At 43.2% G+C, this 22,559-nt stretch overlaps 2 protein-coding genes across 2 annotated transcripts in view; one reads left to right on the top strand and one right to left on the bottom strand.

The window, feature by feature from the left end:
• The window catches only part of LOC309701521 (uncharacterized protein), a 250,212-nt gene that overhangs the window by 97,263 nt on the left and 130,390 nt on the right, over positions 1 to 22,559 (top strand). The gene's annotated exons all lie outside the window — the stretch shown is intronic.
• The window catches only part of LOC309701491 (NACHT, LRR and PYD domains-containing protein 12-like), a 341,726-nt gene that overhangs the window by 276,754 nt on the left and 42,413 nt on the right, over positions 1 to 22,559 (bottom strand). The window contains exon 5 of the mRNA XM_082525729.1: positions 19,234 to 19,410. Within this exon, the coding sequence (XP_082381855.1) occupies positions 19,234 to 19,410 (177 nt within the window). The remainder of the gene's footprint in view (positions 1 to 19,233; positions 19,411 to 22,559) is intronic.

Raw genomic sequence — 22,559 nt, 5'->3', positions numbered from 1 at the left:
GTTTGAAAGGAGACACATGTGGATGCTGTGCCAGTCTGTGGTCTGTCAGAAGTCAGCTGAGTCACACTGCAAGAAGCTGCAGAATCTCAGAGGAGGAGATTTGGAAGTGTTTGTGGGACAAACTGGACTCAAAGAAAGAAGATGTTTGTGAAGTCTTTGGTGGAGGTGAGCAGTGTGAAGCAGAACACATGCAGATGAATCAGGAGGTCAGCATCAGTGTCTCCTTGTGGTGGACGGTAAAAGAATCAGAGCCAACGCTCCCGTCCACCCTCGGCATGAAGCAGTGCTGTTTCTGAAACAGGAGGACAAGTCCAGAGAAGACAGAGGAAGCAAAGATGAGGGTGGGACAGGACAGCAGGACTTCCTTCACACCTGCAGCTCCATCACACTGCTGTAGCTCCTCTTCATCACACATGTACCTGCAGCCTGTCTTCAAGTCCAGGAGTCACCTCCACACAGTGTAGAAGCCTCCTGTGCAGACCATGGAGTCCAGCCTCTGTCAGGGAAGTCGGCACTAAAGCCTGAAAGACTTCAATCTGTCTCTGCTCCACCCGAGAAAGACCAGCACCGTACTTGTTGTGCATTCAAGGAGGGAACATCAGCGCTGCATCGTGGGAACAACACCGCAGGAACAAAGACACAGCACGGCCGATGAAGGACGAGGACAAAGGAAAGGTGAGTGAGAAGACCCCGGTGGTGTGGACGGACCTGCAGGGGCTCCAAGACTGAGGAGCAGAGACGTCCATGTACCAGCTGAGGATGCTGCAGTGATCCAGGGAGCTCGGTCCAATCTGAGGCCGTGTGAACTACGTGGACCACAGTTTCTTCACAGACTTCAGCCACGTGAACATCTGGAGATCCAACAGTGCACGAGCTGTGAGCCATCAGCTGTTTCTCTCATCAGCTGCTGGAATGAGAGCTGCTGGAATCATCTCGAGCAGCAGGAAATCACTGATGTTGTTTCTAACCAAAGATATGGGACTGAGCTCCGCTGAGCTCCTTCTACTTTCATCCAGATAGAAACTGCTACAGTCTGCTGATTATTGCTTTGCCTCCATCACACGAGCTCTTTATCCTGTTCTTCACTCTCATTGGTTCTTTGTCTGCTTGTTTTTACAACAGTAGTCTTCTGATTGGTCAAAGGAGACAATCAGCTGTGACTAAATGTAGCTCCTACAGCAGTGATGGGAATAACTACTGAAGCTAATCCAGTATCAAAGCTCAGGAATCAGCAGCTCCCACCTCGTTTTCTTTCAACAACTATTTTTAGCTGCTGTGTTTTTGTGTTTCTGCAGACCTCAGACATCCTGCTGCTCTGGACAACTTTTTCATTCTTTTGTATCATTATTTTGCTTTTCTTTTATTATTATGTTATATGTATTAATATGTGAAACACTTATTCTTTGTGTTTTTGCTTTGCTCCTGTCAAACTGCTTTAATAAAATCTGCTGCAGTCTAAACTGTGGACGTTCCCTTTTTAACCCTTTGTGAAACAATAAAGGTTTAAATCTGAGTATTCATCTATGTTAGTGTTTAATGGGTCTAATAGGTTGCTTTGGCCTTTCCCAGTAATATCTTCCCTTGCAGTCTGTGGTCCAGGCTTCTAAAACCATCCCAGGTTAACAAGAACTACAATCTAGAGGAGAGCTGCCATAACAGGTGTGACTGATGAGATCTGACCTGCAAGGTTACTCAGGTTTGTTTGTATCAGGACAAGCAGGGAAGCCGCCTGGACGTCAAAGTAGTTAGAGCTGGGCGAGTGTCCTCACCCACATCAGCTTCACAACTCTGCATCACCTACTGAGTAAGACTCAGAGCATCAGAGATTAGAAGGTCTACAAAGAGCTGAACCAGACTTCCTGTATAAAGGTTTTAGTTCCACAGATCGACAGTGTCAGCACAACTAAAACGTGGAGACTGACCTCAGAGTTTCAATTTGATGTTGTGGATTCTCCAGAAGAACACACAGCTGCTTCACTCCTGAATCCTGCAGCTTGTGGTAGCTCAGCTCCACCTCTCTGGGATACGAAGGGTTGAGCTTCAGCACTGCTTCCAGATAATCACAGCTGATCTCTGACAAATCACAGCGCTCCAATCTGTATAGAGAATGAAAGATGTAAGTTTATTAGACAAAGTGCTTGAAATCATTCAGTGTTTCATCATCTGTTCAGAGCTGAAGAAGGTTCAGAATGTAGAAGTTTAGAAAATGGAAACTCCAAACAGCTGAAGCCAACAGGAAGCAGCTTCAAACAAACACAACAAGAGAAAAAACTCTGAATGTTTCACATTAAAGTCGTACATTTCTAACAAGAGTGTTTTAAAGACAGAGTCACTGATGATCATCTTCTGCCCAGTAAAACTTTGGTTTTCCTCATGTGAGTGTTAATGATGCACAAAGACTGTGAGTGCAAAGAGGGAGCGAGGAGGATGACAGAGAGATGGTACAGGAGCATCAAGAACCCGGCGAGGAAATGAGCAGAAGGACTTTGGAGCCTGTTGGATTGAAGCTTTCACAGAGACGTGTTTGACTGGACACCACCAGGACAGACTTTTAATCCCAGGATTTGGATGAGCTTTCTGTCTTTATGGTCACAAATGATGCTGTAACTCTGTGAATGTCCTGGAACTGTCAGCAGTGTGGTTACATCCTTTTGACCTGAGTTTCCACAGCTCTTATAACAGCAGTGTACATTCAGACTGAGACACGCTTCAGTCTGTATGGACCTGTTTCTGTAGCTGCCACCATCATTCTACGGTCGTGTCCAAATTCATGGGCTGCATCCTCCCGAGGACCCGGCCTTTGCGGTCTACGTGGGCTGGGTCCTCAGAAGGTCGGGTAGGCTGGAAATAAACGGCTGGGGAAATTGGACGGTCTAGCCTTCTGATTAGCGTCACCGCTGTCTCGGTGGAGTTTAATAAACTCAGCCGTCTGCTCCTTGCTATCTAAAATATAACAGGACACTGGCGTAAATTCTCGACCGTCTCATACTTCTGTTTAATCAGTTTTCTGTTTGACGTTTAGTCAGCTCTGTAAAGACCGAGGAGGAACCCACCTGGGGGATTAATAAAGTTTTATTTTATCTAATCTAATAACTTTAATCTCAGCCAAACCGATTTACTCACGAACAAACAAAACACTGAAAAAAGCCAAACAATAACATTTTGAGGTTGTCTAAGTGACTTATATATCACGTTTAACCTGAGTAGCGAAAGTCCGCGGTGATCTGAAAATGATGTGCCGGGAGTTGTGCCGTTCTCGGCGGCTTCAGTGACCCTCGAGCTCCCGGCGAGCTATCGAGCTGGTGGGTAGCAGACGTCTCCGAAAACGTCGAAGCACTTTTGCAAATATGCGGTATCTTGATAAACCGAGCAGATATTTGATGTTTACACAGCTACTTTCTCGCCTGAAAATATGTTAAAAGTTTATTTTGTGACCGAAAAAGATTAGTATGAGTAATTTTAAAACTTAGTAGCGGCCGCCATTGTTGGAAACTGGAGTTTGGCTGGGCCGCGCTATGAATTCTGGGATATGGTAGGCCACGAAGGACACACCCGACCCATCCTTCAAATTCGGGGAAAAGGAGGACGCATTTGTTGGCTGCATTCGGAGGAGTCTACGAATTTGGACAGCCTTCGACGTGTCGCTGTGACGTAATCGGTCTACAAATGCGGCCTCAGGAGGATGCAGCCCATGAATTTGGACACGACCTACATGTTTGTACATCAGCTTATCAAATACTGTCTGCTGTCTTCATTTATTACTCTTCACCTGCTTCACTGTCACTGTGTGGGCGGAGCAGCTTGAGCCCCGCCCACACAGACACAGCTCCTCTCTGGAGCAAAACTTCTGCTTCATCTCCGCCTCTTTTCTTCATCCTCCACCTCTCTTTTCTCTTCTTCGGTGTTCTGCAGCCACAGAGCCTCACAGCCATTAGCACGCCCATACCTGAGCAGCTAGCATTACCCAGCATGCCGTGCAGCAGTGTCAGTTTGTAAATGTGCAAGAATTCCTGCTCCAAACTGTTTCACAGAGTGCTGTGTGCCGTGACCTTTGACCTGCTAAAGACAGTCAGCTGTGGATTATTCATTGTTGTGTCTGATACTTAGAACTGTGAGGAAGAAGCTACACAGTTAATCAGGGTCCCCTCTCTCTGAATCAGGAAAGGTGGGCAGGCCGCGTGTGGGCCGCGGGCCATACGTTGAGTATCACTGTTTGAAATGTGAACATTGTTCTGCTGCAGTCAATGGACTAAACCAGAGAAGAAGAAAACAGACTTTACCATGAAGATCCTCAGTGTGGATCAGTATAATATCAGCCTGATGTCTGCAGTTTAGTGTCAGCACAACTTTCACATCATATTCATCTCAGCACAACTAAAACATGCTGACTGACCTCAGAGTTTCAAATCGACATCGTGGATTCTCCCGAAAACCACACAGATGCTTCACTCCTGAACCCTTCAGGTTGCTGTAGGTTCCACTCAGGTCCACCTCTGTGGGATACGAGGGGTTGGACTTCAGTGCTGCTGCCAGATAATCAAGGCCAATATCTGACAAACCACAGCTCTGCAATCTGTATAAAGAATGAAAGATGTAAGTTTATTAGACAAAGTGCTTGAAATCATTCAGTGTTTCATCATCTGTTCAGAGCTGAAGAAGGTTCAGAATGTAGAAGTTTAGAAAATGGAAACTCCAAACAGCTGAAGCCAACAGGAAGCAGCTTCAAACAAACACAACAAGAGAAAAAACTCTGAATGTTTCACATTAAAGTCGTACATTTCTCATAAAAACAGGACAAAGACTTGAAAAAGTCGTGTTTTTCCTTCCAGGAACCACATGGCTTCACTTTTAAAGGTGAAGTGTGACAGAAATGGACATATTTGAAGTCCAACACCTTTTTCCAGTCACATTATTAAAGCAGACAAACTACAAGCTCATTTTCATTCCAACAAGTCATCTTCTGACCTGGACTAACAACACTGGTCTCTATGTGCAGCTGGCTGTGAGACCAGTGCTCAGGGAGCGTCTACAAAGTGCAACACTGAAAGAACATCACACACTCATTTGCTTCCAGCACTTTCACACAAACATCTACTGTCATTATTGTCACCAAACTCTGTGGATCCTTTATTGCAAATTCAAATGGGATCAAATGGTCAGACAAAAGAGGGTTATGAGGAAATATGATGAAATGTTGTGTATTAGCAGCAAGTTATTGAATCTTTTTCCTCAGAAACCAAACAAAATGATTGACAAACATGTTTTTACAAACTCAGTGTTGGACTTGGATCAGCAGGATAAGCTGATGTTTAAAGGCATTTGAGTCTCGCTGTATGAGAGTCCAGTTCTTACTCAATATTTATGGATGATGTTCTTTCAGTGTTGCACTTTGTAGACGCTCCCTGAGCCTCACAGCCAGCTGCACATGGACCAGCTGACATTACCCAGCATTAGAGGCGGCTGTAAAAAATTCATGTTCCCATTTAAATGGTTTTAATTTGAATAAAACGATGTTGATTCATTCAATCCTGAATCGATGTTTAATATAAATGTATTTTGCCAGAATCTCAGGTTAAAGCTCACAAACTATTTCAACAAGCAGCAAACAGCTAAAACAGTAAATGAGAGCAGCTAAACACACAAAGATGGAAACACAGAGCGTGGATCGTTCACTCGACGGCACGTACACGGACACGCCGTCGGGGCTGAAAGTGGACAGCTCACAGATCCTGAAGCTGCAGGTTTCATCTGTCTCCAACCAAAACTGAGTGAAGCAGCAGCAAAAGAAGATCCAAACTCTGCTTCACGTTTGATCAATATGCTCATGAATTCTCTCTGACTTTGGCTGTTCCTGCCTGCACAGCTCTCTCTCTCTCAGTGTACTCCAAGAACAGCTTCAAACATCTGTTTCTGCATCATTCACTGTTTATTAGCCACCAGTCTGCTGTTGTGTTCAGTGCTGTCGGCCTCTGACAGTAAAGCCTCATTTCTGCTGTTCCATGGAAACCTTTTAAAATGATGACAGATTACAAACTCTCAGCTGTGTCTGTAATCAAACCTCTGTAACTTTGCTTCACTTCAGCAGCATCAGCTCATGTTCACATGTTGCTTCATGGTTTGCTTCAGTTTTTGATCGACTGCAGAATATTTTGAAGGTTATCTGCTATAAAAAGCCAGAAGAGGAAAATCTGCTTCATGTGTTTCTGTTTGATCCTCAGTGACTTTGACACAAAGGCCTCTGCTGTGATGATCACACCTCTGATCAAGTCTCACAGTGTCACAACTGATAAATGATCAGAGTTAGAATATTTCTGACTGTCTGCTGTGTGCCGTGACCTTTGACCTGCTAAAGACAGTCAGCTGTGGATTATTCATTGTTGTGTCTGATACTTAGAACTGTGAGGAAGAAGCTACACAGTTAATCAGGGTCCCCTCTCTCTGAATCAGGAAAGGTGGGCAGGCCGCGTGTGGGCCGCGGGCCATACGTTGAGTATCACTGTTTGAAATGTGAACATTGTTCTGCTGCAGTCAATGGACTAAACCAGAGAAGAAGAAAACAGACTTTACCATGAAGATCCTCAGTGTGGATCAGTATAATATCAGCCTGATGTCTGCAGTTTAGTGTCAGCACAACTTTCACATCATATTCATCTCAGCACAACTAAAACATGCTGACTGACCTCAGAGTTTCAAGTTTACATCCTGGACTCTCCAGGAAACCACACAGATGCTTCACTCCTGGATCCTGCAGCTTGTCGTTGTCGCTCAGGTCCAGCTGTCTCAGATGGGAGGGGTTGGACTTCAGTGCTGCTGCCAGATAATCACAGCTGATCTCTGACAAACCACAGCTCTTCAATCTGTATAAAGAATGAAAGATGTAAGTTTATTAGACAAAGTGCTTGAAATCATTCAGTGTTTCATCATCTGTTCAGAGCTGAAGAAGGTTCAGAATGTAGAAGTTTAGAAAATGGAAACTCCAAACAGCTGAAGCCAACAGGAAGCAGCTTCAAACAAACACAACAAGAGAAAAAACTCTGAATGTTTCACATTAAAGTCGTACATTTCTCATAAAAACAGGACAAAGACTTGAAAAAGTCGTGTTTTTCCTTCCAGGAACCACATGGCTTCACTTTTAAAGGTGAAGTGTGACAGAAATGGACATATTTGAAGTCCAACACCTTTTTCCAGTCACATTATTAAAGCAGACAAACTACAAGCTCATTTTCATTCCAACAAGTCATCTTCTGACCTGGACTAACAACACTGGTCTCTATGTGCAGCTGGCTGTGAGACCAGTGCTCAGGGAGCGTCTACAAAGTGCAACACTGAAAGAACATCACACACTCATTTGCTTCCAGCACTTTCACACAAACATCTACTGTCATTATTGTCACCAAACTCTGTGGATCCTTTATTGCAAATTCAAATGGGATCAAATGGTCAGACAAAAGAGGGTTATGAGGAAATATGATGAAATGTTGTGTATTAGCAGCAAGTTATTGAATCTTTTTCCTCAGAAACCAAACAAAATGATTGACAAACATGTTTTTACAAACTCAGTGTTGGACTTGGATCAGCAGGATAAGCTGATGTTTAAAGGCATTTGAGTCTCGCTGTATGAGAGTCCAGTTATTACTCAATATTTATGGATGATGTTCTTTCAGTGTTGCACTTTGTTTGGCACAAAATGAAATTATTTGGCCTCTCAGATGCTTTTAGAGATTCCCAAATGACTGATGATGACATCTCTGGGGTCTGATTGATAGAAAAAAAATGTCTTTGAGACATCTGCTAACAACACTGAGTTGAATCTCCATGGCTGATAGTTGGAGCAGGCATCAGGAATACACATTGAAAAAACAAGAGGAGAAATCACCAGTCTTATAATCACATTCTGTAACTAAAGGGAGACGTTTTTCTATACAAATATATGTTTTATGGACATTAGAAAAAAAAAAGAGTATTGATGTGAAGCAGGATTATGAAATCTCCATACATCAGCCAGCCCATAATTATCAAGAAAGCTCTGAATGACGCATGCTGAGTTTGGACTAAGTGTACTTTTGTGTGAACTGTGGTCCATAGCAGATAATGAGCAGTTTAGGTCTCCCTCAAAGATGATATTGTGTGATGACATATTGGGGAGCCGCGCAAAGACATTAGTGAAAAATCTGTGATCGTCCCAATTAGAGGCGTAGATATTTGCTAAGATCAAAGGAAAACCATAAACTATGTTTTCTGCACTTAAAATCCTGTAATTTTCTCATAAATCGACAGTGCGGCTTATGGATGAATTCTGGTTGTGCTTACTGACCTCGAACCGATTTTATGTGCTACACGGCGCTCAGAAACCTTTCAAAAGATGTTTTGGTACGACTTTGCTCAGCTACGAGGCCGCACCGCTTGATGGATTGTTGGAGCATTACAGCTACGAGGAGCCTCGCGGAGTGATACGTACTCTGCTTCAACGTAATATTACTGTATTGAGTGTGTATAAGGACCATAAATGGCACCTGTAAGAGACACGGTTACAAAGAGGGTTTCAAACTCCAGGCTGTCAGTCACGCAGTAGAACCTGGGAACAGAGCAGCTGCTTGTTATTATGCTCAGCGTCTGTTTACATTTTGACTGCACGATTGTGAGCTTTTTGTTATGCACAAACACAACATTGTTTTCTTTTATTTATGGAGCATTATTATTTAATAAATGCTGATCATTTATTCCTGAGTAATTGTTTCATGTACATCTACGCTGTATGTTAATAAATGTGCCTGTGTGAGATTTGGGACACAGCTTTGACTAAGAACTCTCTTTTTGTTCGTACTTTCTGGCTTTAAAAATATCGAGATATATATCGTATATCGCCATCCAACTAAAGAATATCGAGATATGAACTTTGGGTCATATCGCCCAGTCGTAATATTGCAATAGGTTGTCCGTTAAACTCAAGCGGGGCTTGGGCCCTGGCACGGCGTAGCCACACAATCCTGGTAGTAGTGACGCTCGGCTATGACGGCGTGCGGGTTACCAGCTGGCTTTCTCAGGATAGGGCTCCTGTGTGAGCGGTCGACAATAACGTCTTTATCCATACCCAGCACTTCACGTAGTAGCACGGATACGGCCGTGGAGGAGCTCGAGTCCAGGCCCTCTGGGATCCCTATGATGTGGATGTTAGCTCTCCGCTTCCTGCCTTCATCACATTTATCCTTCAGGTCAGACAGCTCCTCCTTCATACTCTCTACTGTAGACTGCAGGGTGGTCACCTCATCGCTCCACATTGACAGCCCATCCTCAGCTTCTTTCACTGTAACCTTTACTCCATCAACTTCGCCGCACGTCGCCGCCATGCTGTTAGCGATCTCATTTCTCAGTCCTTGCACGTCAGCCCTTATATTGTCAAAATCTTCTTTCAATGCATTTCTGACTTCTTCTTTTAACAGCGTACTAATGTCCTCTTTAATGGATTGAAGAAGCTCCCATTTTAGAGCAGTAGGATCCACATCACGCGCGTCTGTTGAGTCTGCTCTTCAGCGGCCGTAGAGCTGGACGCTGCCCTTTGGCCATCATCGATACTCTCGCCCGAGATCGCACCGGGGCTAAAATATTCACCTGCTCAGCTGTTTTTGATCAGTTTGAGCCTGTGTGGTTTGATCAGGTGGAGGAACGATGTGATGCTATAAAGACATCATCTTGTCCAAATGATGTTGTTCCAACACGTGTTTAAAAAGATTTTAAAGGTTGTTGGTTCCGACATCTTAGCGATTTTTAACAGCAGTCTTAGTTCAGGTGTTGTACAGCCTGTTTTAAACATGCTGTTGTACAGCCTGTACTAAAAACCTGATCTGGATCCTCTGTCCGCTCAAATTTCAGGCCTATTTCAAAGCTTCCCTTCCTGTCGAAGATTTTGTAAAAGATTATATTTGTTCAGCTGCAATCTGTTGTAAAGGTTTCAGTCTGGTTTTAAAGCTCTTCACAGCACTGAAACTGCACTTTGGAAAGTTCTTAATGATCTTTTATCAGCCACTGATCAGGAGACTCAGCTGTGCTTTTGGATCTGACCGCTGCCTTGACCACAGCATCTTGACCTCACCATTGGAGCATGGCGGCATCAAGGGCGCTCTATTAGACTGGTTCAGCTCTTTTATTAAATCGCATTATTACATTTGGGGCTTATATTTGACGGCAATTTGAAAAACAGCTGAGCTCAGTTGTACAGCGGTCTTTCTTCAAACTGAGGCTTTTATCTAAGGTGAGATCATTTATATCTTTTAAAAACCTTGAACGGGCGATCCACGTTTTCATGACGTCCCAGCTGGATTATTGTAACTCCTTATATGTTGGAGTTAGTGGGACCTGCCTGGCAAGACTGCAGCTGGTCCAGAAAGCTGCAGCTCGTCTTCTGACACAAGCTCAAAGACATTTATCGTCCCAACAACCACATATACGCTGGTCCCTCGCTGTAACACAGTTCACCTTTGGCGGCCTCGCTGTTTCGCTGATCTTTTTTGTGCAATTTTGCATGTTTTTGTTTTTTACAGCGCGTTGTGTTCTGCGTCCTGATTGGCTGTAGACCATTGTCAGCCAATCTCGTGCCGTGTCTCCTGTACAGTACAGAATGTGTTCAAATTTACAGCAGTGTGACTCTGCAGTGCTGCACTGTATGTTTGTACGTTTTGTCCCAACAAACAACAATGATGACGAGACGTTTTGCACCTGTGGTAGCAGCCAAAGGCAGAGGAAGATGCTGACCATCATAGTTTCAACAAGGAGGCAAAAAGGTTGTAACTGTCCACAACAAGAACATCGTAAGGATGGAGTCAGCTTTGGCTTTGTGGCTCAGTGACCGCAGGAAAAAGAACATCGTGCTGGACACCAACATTATCTGCAGAAAAACTCAAAAGCTTTATGAAACTTTACCTGACAGCGAGGAGCCCAGGCCATGGACGAGTGCTCCTCACACAGAACCAAGCTCATTTAATGCCAGCAAAGGCTGATTTGACACGTTTCAGAAACACTTTGCTTTCACTCTTTAATAATGAACTTATTTTTCTATGAAGGTTTGAACTTTGTTTAAACAAGAGAGAAAAGTGTGAAAATGTTCATGCCTGTCTGAGAAAAGTGTAGAAAGTGTGCAGTGAGGGTTTAACTGCCTTAAAACTTCTATAATACTTGTAAAACATAAAGCTGCTACTTCATTCTGAGACTTATTTTTAGAACGTAACTCGATAAACGAGCGACCGCAGTACTGTATTGTGTTTATTTTGAAAACTCTCAACAGGATCTTCAGATTTATTTTGAAAGCTTTATCTGGAAAACACATAAGCAGGAAACAAAGAGCGTGATATGAAACGATAGACGTTTTCATATGGTCATCATATATACATCGTTCTATCGAACAGCCCCAGCTCCTGCTGTCAGTCTCTGTAAATCTGCTCTGAAAACACATTTGTATTCACTGGCTTTTAATACAGCATGAGAGTTATTTGATATTTGATGTGTGATATTAATATTAGGAGTTATTTTAATAGTTATCTTGGATTCTTGTACAGCACTGTGGTCAACGCTGCTGCTGTAATTAATGTGCTATAAACACATAAACAATCTGCAGTTAAACATCCAAAACTAAAGATGTGATCGCTGCCTTTAGAAAATGTGCTGATGCACAAGATATCAGCTCCATTAAGGTGGAATGTGGCCGTGTTAGAAACATGTTGGAAGAAGTTTGAAGCTGAAACTGTGAAGCTGAGAGTGAAAGAGCTCCAGCGTCTGTCACAGGAAACTTTCTTATTTCCACACTGATGAAAGCATCAAGCTTTGATTTCCTGCTGCTTTTATTGAGTCACACTGTGAAACTGAGCCACAGCTGAACCAGCATCCCTGTACAGCAGACACTTACAGCGCTTGGCTGCTTCCATTGGACCCTCTGCACAGAGCTTCAGTTTCCTCTTCTGGTCCCAAAGTGCAGAACAACAAGGTTTCAAACAGCTTCGTTCCAGCAGCATCAGCCACAGACATGCAGAGAGAATCCTTTGGTTGTGTTGTGTGTTTGCATATCTGCTGTCTGTGTTGCTTTGTGAGGATGGATCATCTACTGCAGCTCCAGATAAACAAGCTGCACCTGAACCTGGTAGCTTCACTTAGAAGACACTTGTGACGGGAACGTGTGAGAAGTTTTGTGCAGACAAGTTTGGATTTAGAGTGTGGGACGAGCTCTCCACAGTCTTTGTGGAGATCCACATTCTGCATACTGCCTGTGAGAAGCTGCAGACATTTGTCCTCCAAATCCACTGAGCTGCTGCTCGTGGTGGTTTTAGCTTCATGTGTGCGTGTTAGCATGAAGCCTCGGTCACACTCTGCTGTGGACACGGTCACGGACAGCTGGACGCCTGATGGACGAGTCGTCCTTCCTGTTAAACTTCTTTGAGCATGAGAAGAGCATGAGAAGCTCAGTGGACACTGTTCAGTGTTTTAACTCTCGCTTTCACTTCAGCTTCACCAACAACAGCACAAGCAGAGCAGCCCACTGCCTGCATGGCTGGGACAGCGCCCCCTGGTGACTGTAAACCACTACAACATGTAGACGGCCGTCTGCAGGCTGGATGTAGCACCACCGCAGAGACGTGCTGCAGCTCTGTTTAGTTACCCAGCTGACAGCAGAGGCTGTAGTTTACTGTTACCAACATGGAAAACTGAAGCTTCACCAGCTGGAGCTACAGAGCTGGAGAACAAAGGAGACTGAGAGGCCAGAATGATGTGGGAGGAAACATCAAGAGCCTGTTTGAAAGGAGACACATGTGGATGCTGTGCCAGTCTGTGGTCTGTCAGAAGTCAGCTGAGTCACACTGCAAGAAGCTGCAGAATCTCAGAGGAGGAGATTTGGAAGTGTTTGTGGGACAAACTGGACTCAAAGAAAGAAGATGTTTGTGAAGTCTTTGGTGGAGGTGAGCAGTGTGAAGCAGAACACATGCAGATGAATCAGGAGGTCAGCATCAGTGTCTCCTTGTGGTGGACGGTAAAAGAATCAGAGCCAACGCTCCCGTCCACCCTCGGCATGAAGCAGTGCTGTTTCTGAAACAGGAGGACAAGTCCAGAGAAGACAGAGGAAGCAAAGATGAGGGTGGGACAGGACAGCAGGACTTCCTTCACACCTGCAGCTCCATCACACTGCTGTAGCTCCTCTTCATCACACATGTACCTGCAGCCTGTCTTCGAGTCCAGGAGTCACCTCCACACAGTGTAGAAGCCTCCTGTGCAGACCATGGAGTCCAGCCTCTGTCAGGGAAGTCGGCACTAAAGCCTGAAAGACTTCAATCTGTCTTTATTATTTTATTTTATTTTATTATATTTTCTCCTACTGTATCATGCTGCTGAGTGACTGCTGCTCATCAAACACATTTCATTGCAATGTTGACCCTGTGCTAACTTCCATATGACAAATAAAACTGAAAACTGAAAACTAATGAGAGCTGCTGGAATCATCTCGAGCAGCAGGAAATCACTGATGTTGTTTCTAAACAAAGATATGGGACTGAGCTCCGCTGAGCTCCTTCTACTTTCATCCAGATAGAAACTGCTACAGTCTGCTGATTATTGCTTTGCCTCCATCACACGAGCTCTTTATCCTGTTCTTCACTCTCATTGGTTCTTTGTCTGCTTGTTTTTACAACAGTAGTCTTCTGATTGGTCAAAGAAGACAATCAGCTGTGACTAAATGTAGCTCCTACAGCAGTGATGGGAATAACTACTGAAGCTAATCCAGTATCAAAGCTCAGGAATCAGCAGCTCCCACCTCGTTTTCTTTCAACAACTATTTTTAGCTGCTGTGTTTTTGTGTTTCTGCAGACCTCAGACATCCTGCTGCTCTGGACAACTTTTTCATTCTTTTGTATCATTATTTTGCTTTTCTTTTATTATTATGTTATATGTATTAATATGTGAAACACTTATTCTTTGTGTTTTTGCTTTACTTCCTGTCAAACTGCTTTAATAAAATCTGCTGCCGTCTAAACTGTGGACGTTCCCTTTTTAACCCTTTGTGAAACAATAAAGGTTTAAATCTGAGTATTCATCTATGTTAGTGTTTAATGGGTCTAATAGGTTGCTTTGGCCTTTCCCAGTAATATCTTCCCTTGCAGTCTGTGGTCCAGGCTTCTAAAACCATCCCAGGTTAACAAGAACTACAATCTAGAGGAGAGCTGCCATAACAGGTGTGACTGATGAGATCTGACCTGCAAGGTTACTCAGGTTTGTTTGTATCAGGACAAGCAGGGAAGCCGCCTGGACGTCAAAGTAGTTAGAGCTGGGCGAGTGTCCTCACCCACATCGGCTTCACATCTCTGCATCATCTACTGAGTAAGACTCAGAGGATCAGAGATTAGAAGGTCTACAAAGAGCTGAACCAGACTTCCTGTATAAAGGTTTTAGTTCCACAGATCGACAGTGTCAGCACAACTAAAACGTGGAGACTGACCTCAGAGTTTCAATTTGATGTTGTGGATTCTCCAGAAGAACACACAGCTGCTTCACTCCTGAATCCTGCAGCTTGTGGTCTCTCAGGTCCACCTCTCTGGGATACGAAGGGTTGAGCTTCAGCACTGCTTCCAGATAATCACAGCTGATCTCTGACAAATCACAGCGCTCCAATCTGTATAGAGAATGAAAGATGTAAGTTTATTAGACAAAGTGCTTGAAATCATTCAGTGTTTCATCATCTGTTCAGAGCTGAAGAAGGTTCAGAATGTAGAAGTTTAGAAAATGGAAACTCCAAACAGCTGAAGCCAACAGGAAGCAGCTTCAAACAAACACAACAAGAGAAAAAACTCTGAATGTTTCACATTAAAGTCGAACATTTCTAACAAGAGTGTTTTAAAGACAGCGTCACTGATGATCATCTTCTGCCCAGTAAAACTTTGGTTTTCCTCATGTGAGTGTTAATGATGCACAAAGACTGTGAGTGCAAAGAGGGAGCGAGGAGGATGACAGAGAGATGGTACAGGAGCATCAAGAACCCGGCGAGGAAATGAGCAGAAGGACTTTGGAGCCTGTTGGATTGAAGCTTTCACAGAGACGTGTTTGACTGGACACCACCAGGACAGACTTTTAATCCCAGGATTTGGATGAGCTTTCTGTCTTTATGGTCACAAATGATGCTGTAACTCTGTGACTGCCCTGGAACTGTCAGCAGTGTGGTTACGTCCTTTTGACCTGAGTTTCCACAGCTCTTATAACAGCAGTGTACATTCAGACTGAGACACGCTTCAGTCTGTATGGACCTGTTTCTGTAGCTGCCACCATCATTCTACGGTCGTGTCCAAATTCATGGGCTGCATCCTCCCGAGGACCCGGCCTTTGCGGTCTACGTGGGCTGGGTCCTCAGAAGGTCGGGTAGGCTGGAAATAAACGGCTGGGGAAATTGGACGGTCTAGCCTTCTGATTAGCGTCACCGCTGTCTCGGTGGAGTTTAATAAACTCAGCCGTCTGCTCCTTGCTATCTAAAATATAACAGGACACTGGCGTAAATTCTCGACCGTCTCATACTTCTGTTTAATCAGTTTTCTGTTTGACGTTTAGTCAGCTCTGTAAAGACCAAGGAGGAACCCACCTGGGGGATTAATAAAGTTTTATTTTATCTAATCTAATCTAATAACTTTAATCTCAGCCAAACCGATTTACTCACGAACAAACAAAACACTGAAAAAAGTCAAACAATAACATTTTGAGGTTGTCTAAGTGACTTATATATCACGTTTAACCTGAGTAGCGAAAGTCCGCGGTGATCTGAAAATGATGTGCCGGGAGTTGTGCCGTTCTCGGCGGCTTCAGTGACCCTCGAGCTCCCGGCGAGCTATCGAGCTGGTGGGTAGCAGACGTCTCCGAAAACGTCGAAGCACTTTTGCAAATATTAGATATCTTGATAAACCGAGCAGATATTTGATGTTTACACAGCTACTTTCTCGCCTGAAAATATGTTAAAAGTTTATTTTGTGACCGAAAAAGATTAGTATGAGTAATTTTAAAACTTAGTAGCGGCCGCCATTGTTGGAAACTGGAGTTTGGCTGGGTCGCGCTATGAATTCTGGGATATGGTAGGCCACGAAGGACACACCCGACCCATCCTTCAAATTCGGGGAAAAGGAGGACGCATTTGTTGGCTGCATTCGGAGGAGTCTACGAATTTGGACAGCCTTCGACGTGTCGCTGTGACGTAATCGGTCTACAAATGCGGCCTCAGGAGGATGCAGCCCATGAATTTGGACACGACCTACATGTTTGTACATCAGCTTATCAAATACTGTCTGCTGTCTTCATTTATTACTCTTCACCTGCTTCACTGTCACTGTGTGGGCGGAGCTGTCTGAGCCCTGCCCACACAGACACAGCTCCTCTCTGGAGCAAAACTTCTGCTTCATCTCCGCCTCTTTTCTTCATCCTCCACCTCTCTCTTCTCTTCTTCGGTGTTCTGCAGCCACAGAGCCTCACAGCCATTAGCACGCCCATACCTGAGCAGCTAGCATTACCCAGCATGCCGTGCAGCAGTGTCAGTTTGTAAATGTGCAAGAATTCCTGCTCCAAACTGTTTCACAGAGTGCTGTGTGCCGTGACCTTTGACCTGCTAAAGACAGTCAGCTGTGGATTATTCATTGTTGTGTCTGATACTTAGAACTGTGAGGAAGAAGCTACACAGTTAATCAGGGTCCCCTCTCTCTGAATCAGGAAAGGTGGGCAGGCCGCGTGTGGGCCGCGGGCCATACGTTGAGTATCACTGTTTGAAATGTGAACATTGTTCTGCTGCAGTCAATGGACTAAACCAGAGAAGAAGAAAACAGACTTTACCATGAAGATCCTCAGTGTGGATCAGTATAATATCAGCCTGATGTCTGCAGTTTAGTGTCAGCACAACTTTCACATCATATTCATCTCAGCACAACTAAAACATGCTGACTGACCTCAGAGTTTCAAATCGACATTGTGGATTCTCCCGAAAACCACACAGATGCTTCACTCCTGAACCCTTCAGGTTGCTGTAGGTTCCACTCAGGTCCACCTCTGTGGGATACGAGGGGTTGGACTTCAGTGCTGCTGCCAGATATTCAAGGCCAATATCTGACAAACCACAGTCCTTCAATCTGTATAAAGAATGAAAGATGTAAGTTTATTAGACAAAGTGCTTGAAATCATTCAGTGTTTCATCATCTGTTCAGAGCTGAAGAAGGTTCAGAATGTAGAAGTTTAGAAAATGGAAACTCCAAACAGCTGAAGCCAACAGGAAGCAGCTTCAAACAAACACAACAAGAGAAAAAACTCTGAATGTTTCACATTAAAGTCGTACATTTCTCATGAAAACAGGACAAAGACTTGAAAAAGTCGTGTTTTTCCTTCCAGGAACCACATGGCTTCACTTTTAAAGGTGAAGTGTGACAGAAATGGACATATTTGAAGTCCAACACCTTTTTCCAGTCACATTATTAAAGCAGACAAACTACAAGCTCATTTTCATTCCAACAAGTCATCTTCTGACCTGGACTAACAACACTGGTCTCTATGTGCAGCTGGCTGTGAGACCAGTGCTCAGGGAGCGTCTACAAAGTGCAACACTGAAAGAACATCACACACTCATTTGCTTCCAGCACTTTCACACAAACATCTACTGTCATTATTGTCACCAAACTCTGTGGATCCTTTATTGCAAATTCAAATGGGATCAAATGGTCAGACAAAAGAGGGTTATGAGGAAATATGATGAAATGTTGTGTATTAGCAGCAACTTATTGAATCTTTTTCCTCAGAAACCAAACAAAATGATTGACAAACATGTTTTTACAAACTCAGTGTTGGACTTGGATCAGCAGGATAAGCTGATGTTTAAAGGCATTTGAGTCTCGCTGTATGAGAGTCCAGTTCTTACTCAATATTTATGGATGATGTTCTTTCAGTGTTGCACTTTGTAGACGCTCCCTGAGCCTCACAGCCAGCTGCACATGGACCAGCTGACATTACCCAGCATTAGAGGCGGCTGTAAAAAATTCATGTTCCCATTTAAATGGTTTTAATTTGAATAAAACGATGTTGATTCATTCAATCCTGAATCGATGTTTAATATAAATGTATTTTGCCAGAATCTCAGCTTAAAGCTCACAAACTATTTCAACAAGCAGCAAACAGATAAAACAGTAAATGAGAGCAGCTAAACACACAAAGATGGAAACACAGAGCGTGGATCGTTCACTCGACGGCACGTACACGGACACGCCGTCGGGGCTGAAAGTGGACAGCTCACAGATCCTGAAGCTGCAGGTTTCATCTGTCTCCAACCAAAACTGAGTGAAGCAGCAGCAAAAGAAGATCCAAACTCTGCTTCACGTTTGATCAATATGCTCATGAATTCTCTCTGACTTTGGCTGTTCCTGCCTGCACAGCTCTCTCTCTCTCAGTGTACTCCAAGAACAGCTTCAAACATCTGTTTCTGCATCATTCACTGTTTATTAGCCACCAGTCTGCTGTTGTGTTCAGTGCTGTCGGCCTCTGACAGTAAAGCCTCATTTCTGCTGTTCCATGGAAACTTTTTAAAATGATGACAGATTACAAACTCTCAGCTGTGTCTGTAATCAAACCTCTGTAACTTTGCTTCACTTCAGCAGCATCAGCTCATGTTCACATGTTGCTTCATGGTTTGCTTCAGTTTTTGATCGACTGCAGAAGATTTTGAAGGTTATCTGCTATAAAAAGCCAGAAGAGGAAAATCTGCTTCATGTGTTTCTGTTTGATCCTCAGTGACTTTGACACAAAGGCCTCTGCTGTGATGATCACACCTCTGATCAAGTCTCACAGTGTCACAACTGATAAATGATCAGAGTTAGAATATTTCTGACTGTCTGCTGTGTGCCGTGACCTTTGACCTGCTAAAGACAGTCAGCTGTGGATTATTCATTGTTGTGTCTGATACTTAGAACTGTGAGAAAGAAGCTACACAGCTAATCAGGGTCCCCTCTCTCTGAATCAGGAAAGGTGGGCAGGCCGCATGTGGGCCGCGGGCCATACGTTGAGCATCACTGTTTGAAATGTGAACATTGTTCTGCTGCAGTCAATGGACTAAACCAGAGAAGAAGAAAACAGACTTTACCATGAAGATCCTCAGTGTGGATCAGTATAATATCAGCCTGATGTCTGCAGTTTAGTGTCAGCACAACTTTCACATCATATTCATCTCAGCACAACTAAAACATGCTGACTGACCTCAGAGTTTCAAGTTTACATCCTGGACTCTCCAGGAAACCACACAGATGTTTCACTCCTGGATCCTGCAGCTTGTTGTTCCAGCTCAGGACCAGCTCTCTCAGATGGGAGGGGTTGGACTTCAGTGCTGCTGCCAGATAATCACAGCTGATCTCTGACAAACCACAGTCCTTCAATCTGTATAAAGAATGAAAGATGTAAGTTTATTAGACAAAGTGCTTGAAATCATTCAGTGTTTCATCATCTGTTCAGAGCTGAAGAAGGTTCAGAATGTAGAAGTTTAGAAAATGGAAACTCCAAACAGCTGAAGCCAACAGGAAGCAGCTTCAAACAAACACAACAAGAGAAAAAACTCTGAATGTTTCACATTAAAGTCGTACATTTCTCATAAAAACAGGACAAAGACTTGAAAAAGTCGTGTTTTTCCTTCCAGGAACCACATGGCTTCACTTTTAAAGGTGAAGTGTGACAGAAATGGACATATTTGAAGTCCAACACCTTTTTCCAGTCACATTATTAAAGCAGACAAACTACAAGCTCATTTTCATTCCAACAAGTCATCTTCTGACCTGGACTAACAACACTGGTCTCTATGTGCAGCTGGCTGTGAGACCAGTGCTCAGGGAGCGTCTACAAAGTGCAACACTGAAAGAACATCACACACTCATTTGCTTCCAGCACTTTCACACAAACATCTACTGTCATTATTGTCACCAAACTCTGTGGATCCTTTATTGCAAATTCAAATGGGATCAAATGGTCAGACAAAAGAGGGTTATGAGGAAATATGATGAAATGTTGTGTATTAGCAGCAACTTATTGAATCTTTTTCCTCAGAAACCAAACAAAATGATTGACAAACATGTTTTTACAAACTCAGTGTTGGACTTGGATCAGCAGGATAAGCTGATGTTTAAAGGCATTTGAGTCTCGCTGTATGAGAGTCCAGTTATTACTCAATATTTATGGATGATGTTCTTTCAGTGTTGCACTTTGTAGACGCTCCCTGAGCCTCACAGCCAGCTGCACATGGACCAGCTGACATTACCCAGCATTAGAGGCGGCTGTAAAAAATTCATGTTCCCATTTAAATGGTTTTAATTTGAATAAAACGATGTTGATTCATTCATATGGAACGCCAGGACTGCCATAATGAATTAATTAAATACACCATTAAATAATTAATTAAATGTGGCAATAATTAATTAAAATTGGAATTAATTAATTAAATAAATAGTTATGACACATGTAATTAATTAATTATTGACACATTTAATTAATTATTTATGTATTTCACATTTTAATTAATTATTGACACATTTAATTAATTAATTATTGACACATTTAATTAATTATTTATGTATTTCACATTTTAATTAATTATTGACACATTTAATTAATTATTGACACATTTAATTAATTATTTAATGATATATTTATTTATTTCATTTTGGCAGTCCTGACGCCTGGCTCTCGTCATGAAATAATTTTATCTGTCAGCCTCACCCATCAAACTCAGGGGGCGGGGTTAACGCTGCCCATGCAGCTTCTCTAACATTTGATTGGTTGCCGTGCAAAGTAAGTCAAAACAGGTCGATCCTAGATAATCGATTGCTTGTGTAGACTTGGGGCAGCCAGTTATCCCAGAATGCAGATCAAATCACAAGCAGCAATGGTGGTGGTGTAGTTTTAAAATACCCCGTTTTTCTGTCACCAGCTACACTTTTAACAGTGTTTTAGCCGCGAATGTCGCGCCGTATGTCTGGTCAGGTTGTCAACATAGAACATGTTTGCAAAAGTGCTCAGATGTTTTCAGAGATTTCACTAGCTCTGCTAACAGTTAGCATGCAGAGCGCACTGAGGGGGTACATTAACCGGTTTGTTTACATATTCCACTCTCCGTGTTCCACATGTTGCATTCGCAGATTCTCATTTTCACCGAACGATCGTCTCTTTCCGCCTGGTCTTGTGTCTCTGTGCTTCTGTAACATAAAGAACGAGCTGACATTTTTCTCACGAAACCAGCGATCAGCTCAGCAGACCCTCAGTTTACCTGCATGCATCCTCCTCCTCATCTGTCAGCTGTTTAACACCTGCTGCTAATTCAAGAAACACGCCTAGTTACCTGGTGATAGTCACAGTTTAACTGCACAAGATAAGTAAATATAGTATTTTCCCCGAGCGCAGAGCTGCTGGAGCTCGTTTCCTTACAGAGCACTTTATAGGCGAACAGCTTCATCAGCGGCTGATGTCCAATCACCAGCACACAGCTTTCAAACCTCAGCTGAGTTTTAGCTCTCAGTGGTTAAACGCTGGACTTCATTCACTCAGGTTCTGTCTGTCGGGTCACGTTTACTTCGCTGTTTTATTTACAACTGAGCAAATCGGTTTGGCTGAGGTTAAAGTTACGTTTCATAACTGCATAGTTTCACAGACGTTTAATGAACCACTGGCACATGTGTTAGACTGAACTATCATCTAAATATCATCTGTTTTTTAATAGTTATTCAACTGTATTCTAAGCACCAGCTGTCTGTTAGAATGTGATTTTTTTTTTCTCTCTCTGTTGGCAGAGGTATAAAAATGCGCAGGAAAATCTGACGTGCATGGCAAACTTCACCGACGATATTTAGGGAGGAATAAACACACATCAAACATAAATGAACCATTTGCCTGTCTCCATAATTGAGAGCATTTTCTCTTCTTATGTCAACACTCTCTCTCTCTCTTTTTTTTTTTTTTTTTTTTTTTTTTTTGCTTTTTCGGTCATGTTATGTTTACCTGTCAAAGGCTTGTTACAAACTATGAAACACATTGTGCAGACTTCTGGATGTTAGAAGAAAACGAATACTGCTCATGAATGAGACTAAAGGCAGGAAGGTGTCCTTTAAAACTAAACATGTTAATAGGACCTCCCTGTTTATATCATAGTTTATGATATAGCACGTGTATTTCAGTAATAGCCTGCTGAGGCCACTATACGTGCTGGCCTCATATCAAATGTGAAGGCAGACTGAGTCTATGTTTGACGTTTGTTTATATCTAATCTTCCTTTTCAAACATTTAAACAGCAGCGAGTCTGCAGCTGAGGGAATACAAATTCAAATTGTCGGAACAGGTTTGCTCGTTTCTTGGATTCATTTGGTGATTTATTAAATGTATAACTGTGTGGTGGGGGCGTGGTCTGCGGTGCCGTGCAGGGAGGGCGGACGCACCTGCACGGCATCCTTAATCACGCCCGCCTAGTTAAAAACACGGGGACTGAGGGGTTTGGGGGTGTTGTGGTGTGGTGAGATGTAAATAAAGATGACTCTGAACGTTGCTCC

The sequence above is a fragment of the Aulonocara stuartgranti genome, assembly GCF_965226115.1.
Source record: "Aulonocara stuartgranti genome assembly, chromosome: 23".
NCBI lineage: Eukaryota > Metazoa > Chordata > Actinopteri > Cichliformes > Cichlidae > Aulonocara > Aulonocara stuartgranti.
This window is presented reverse-complemented; position numbering and strand designations above follow the sequence as displayed.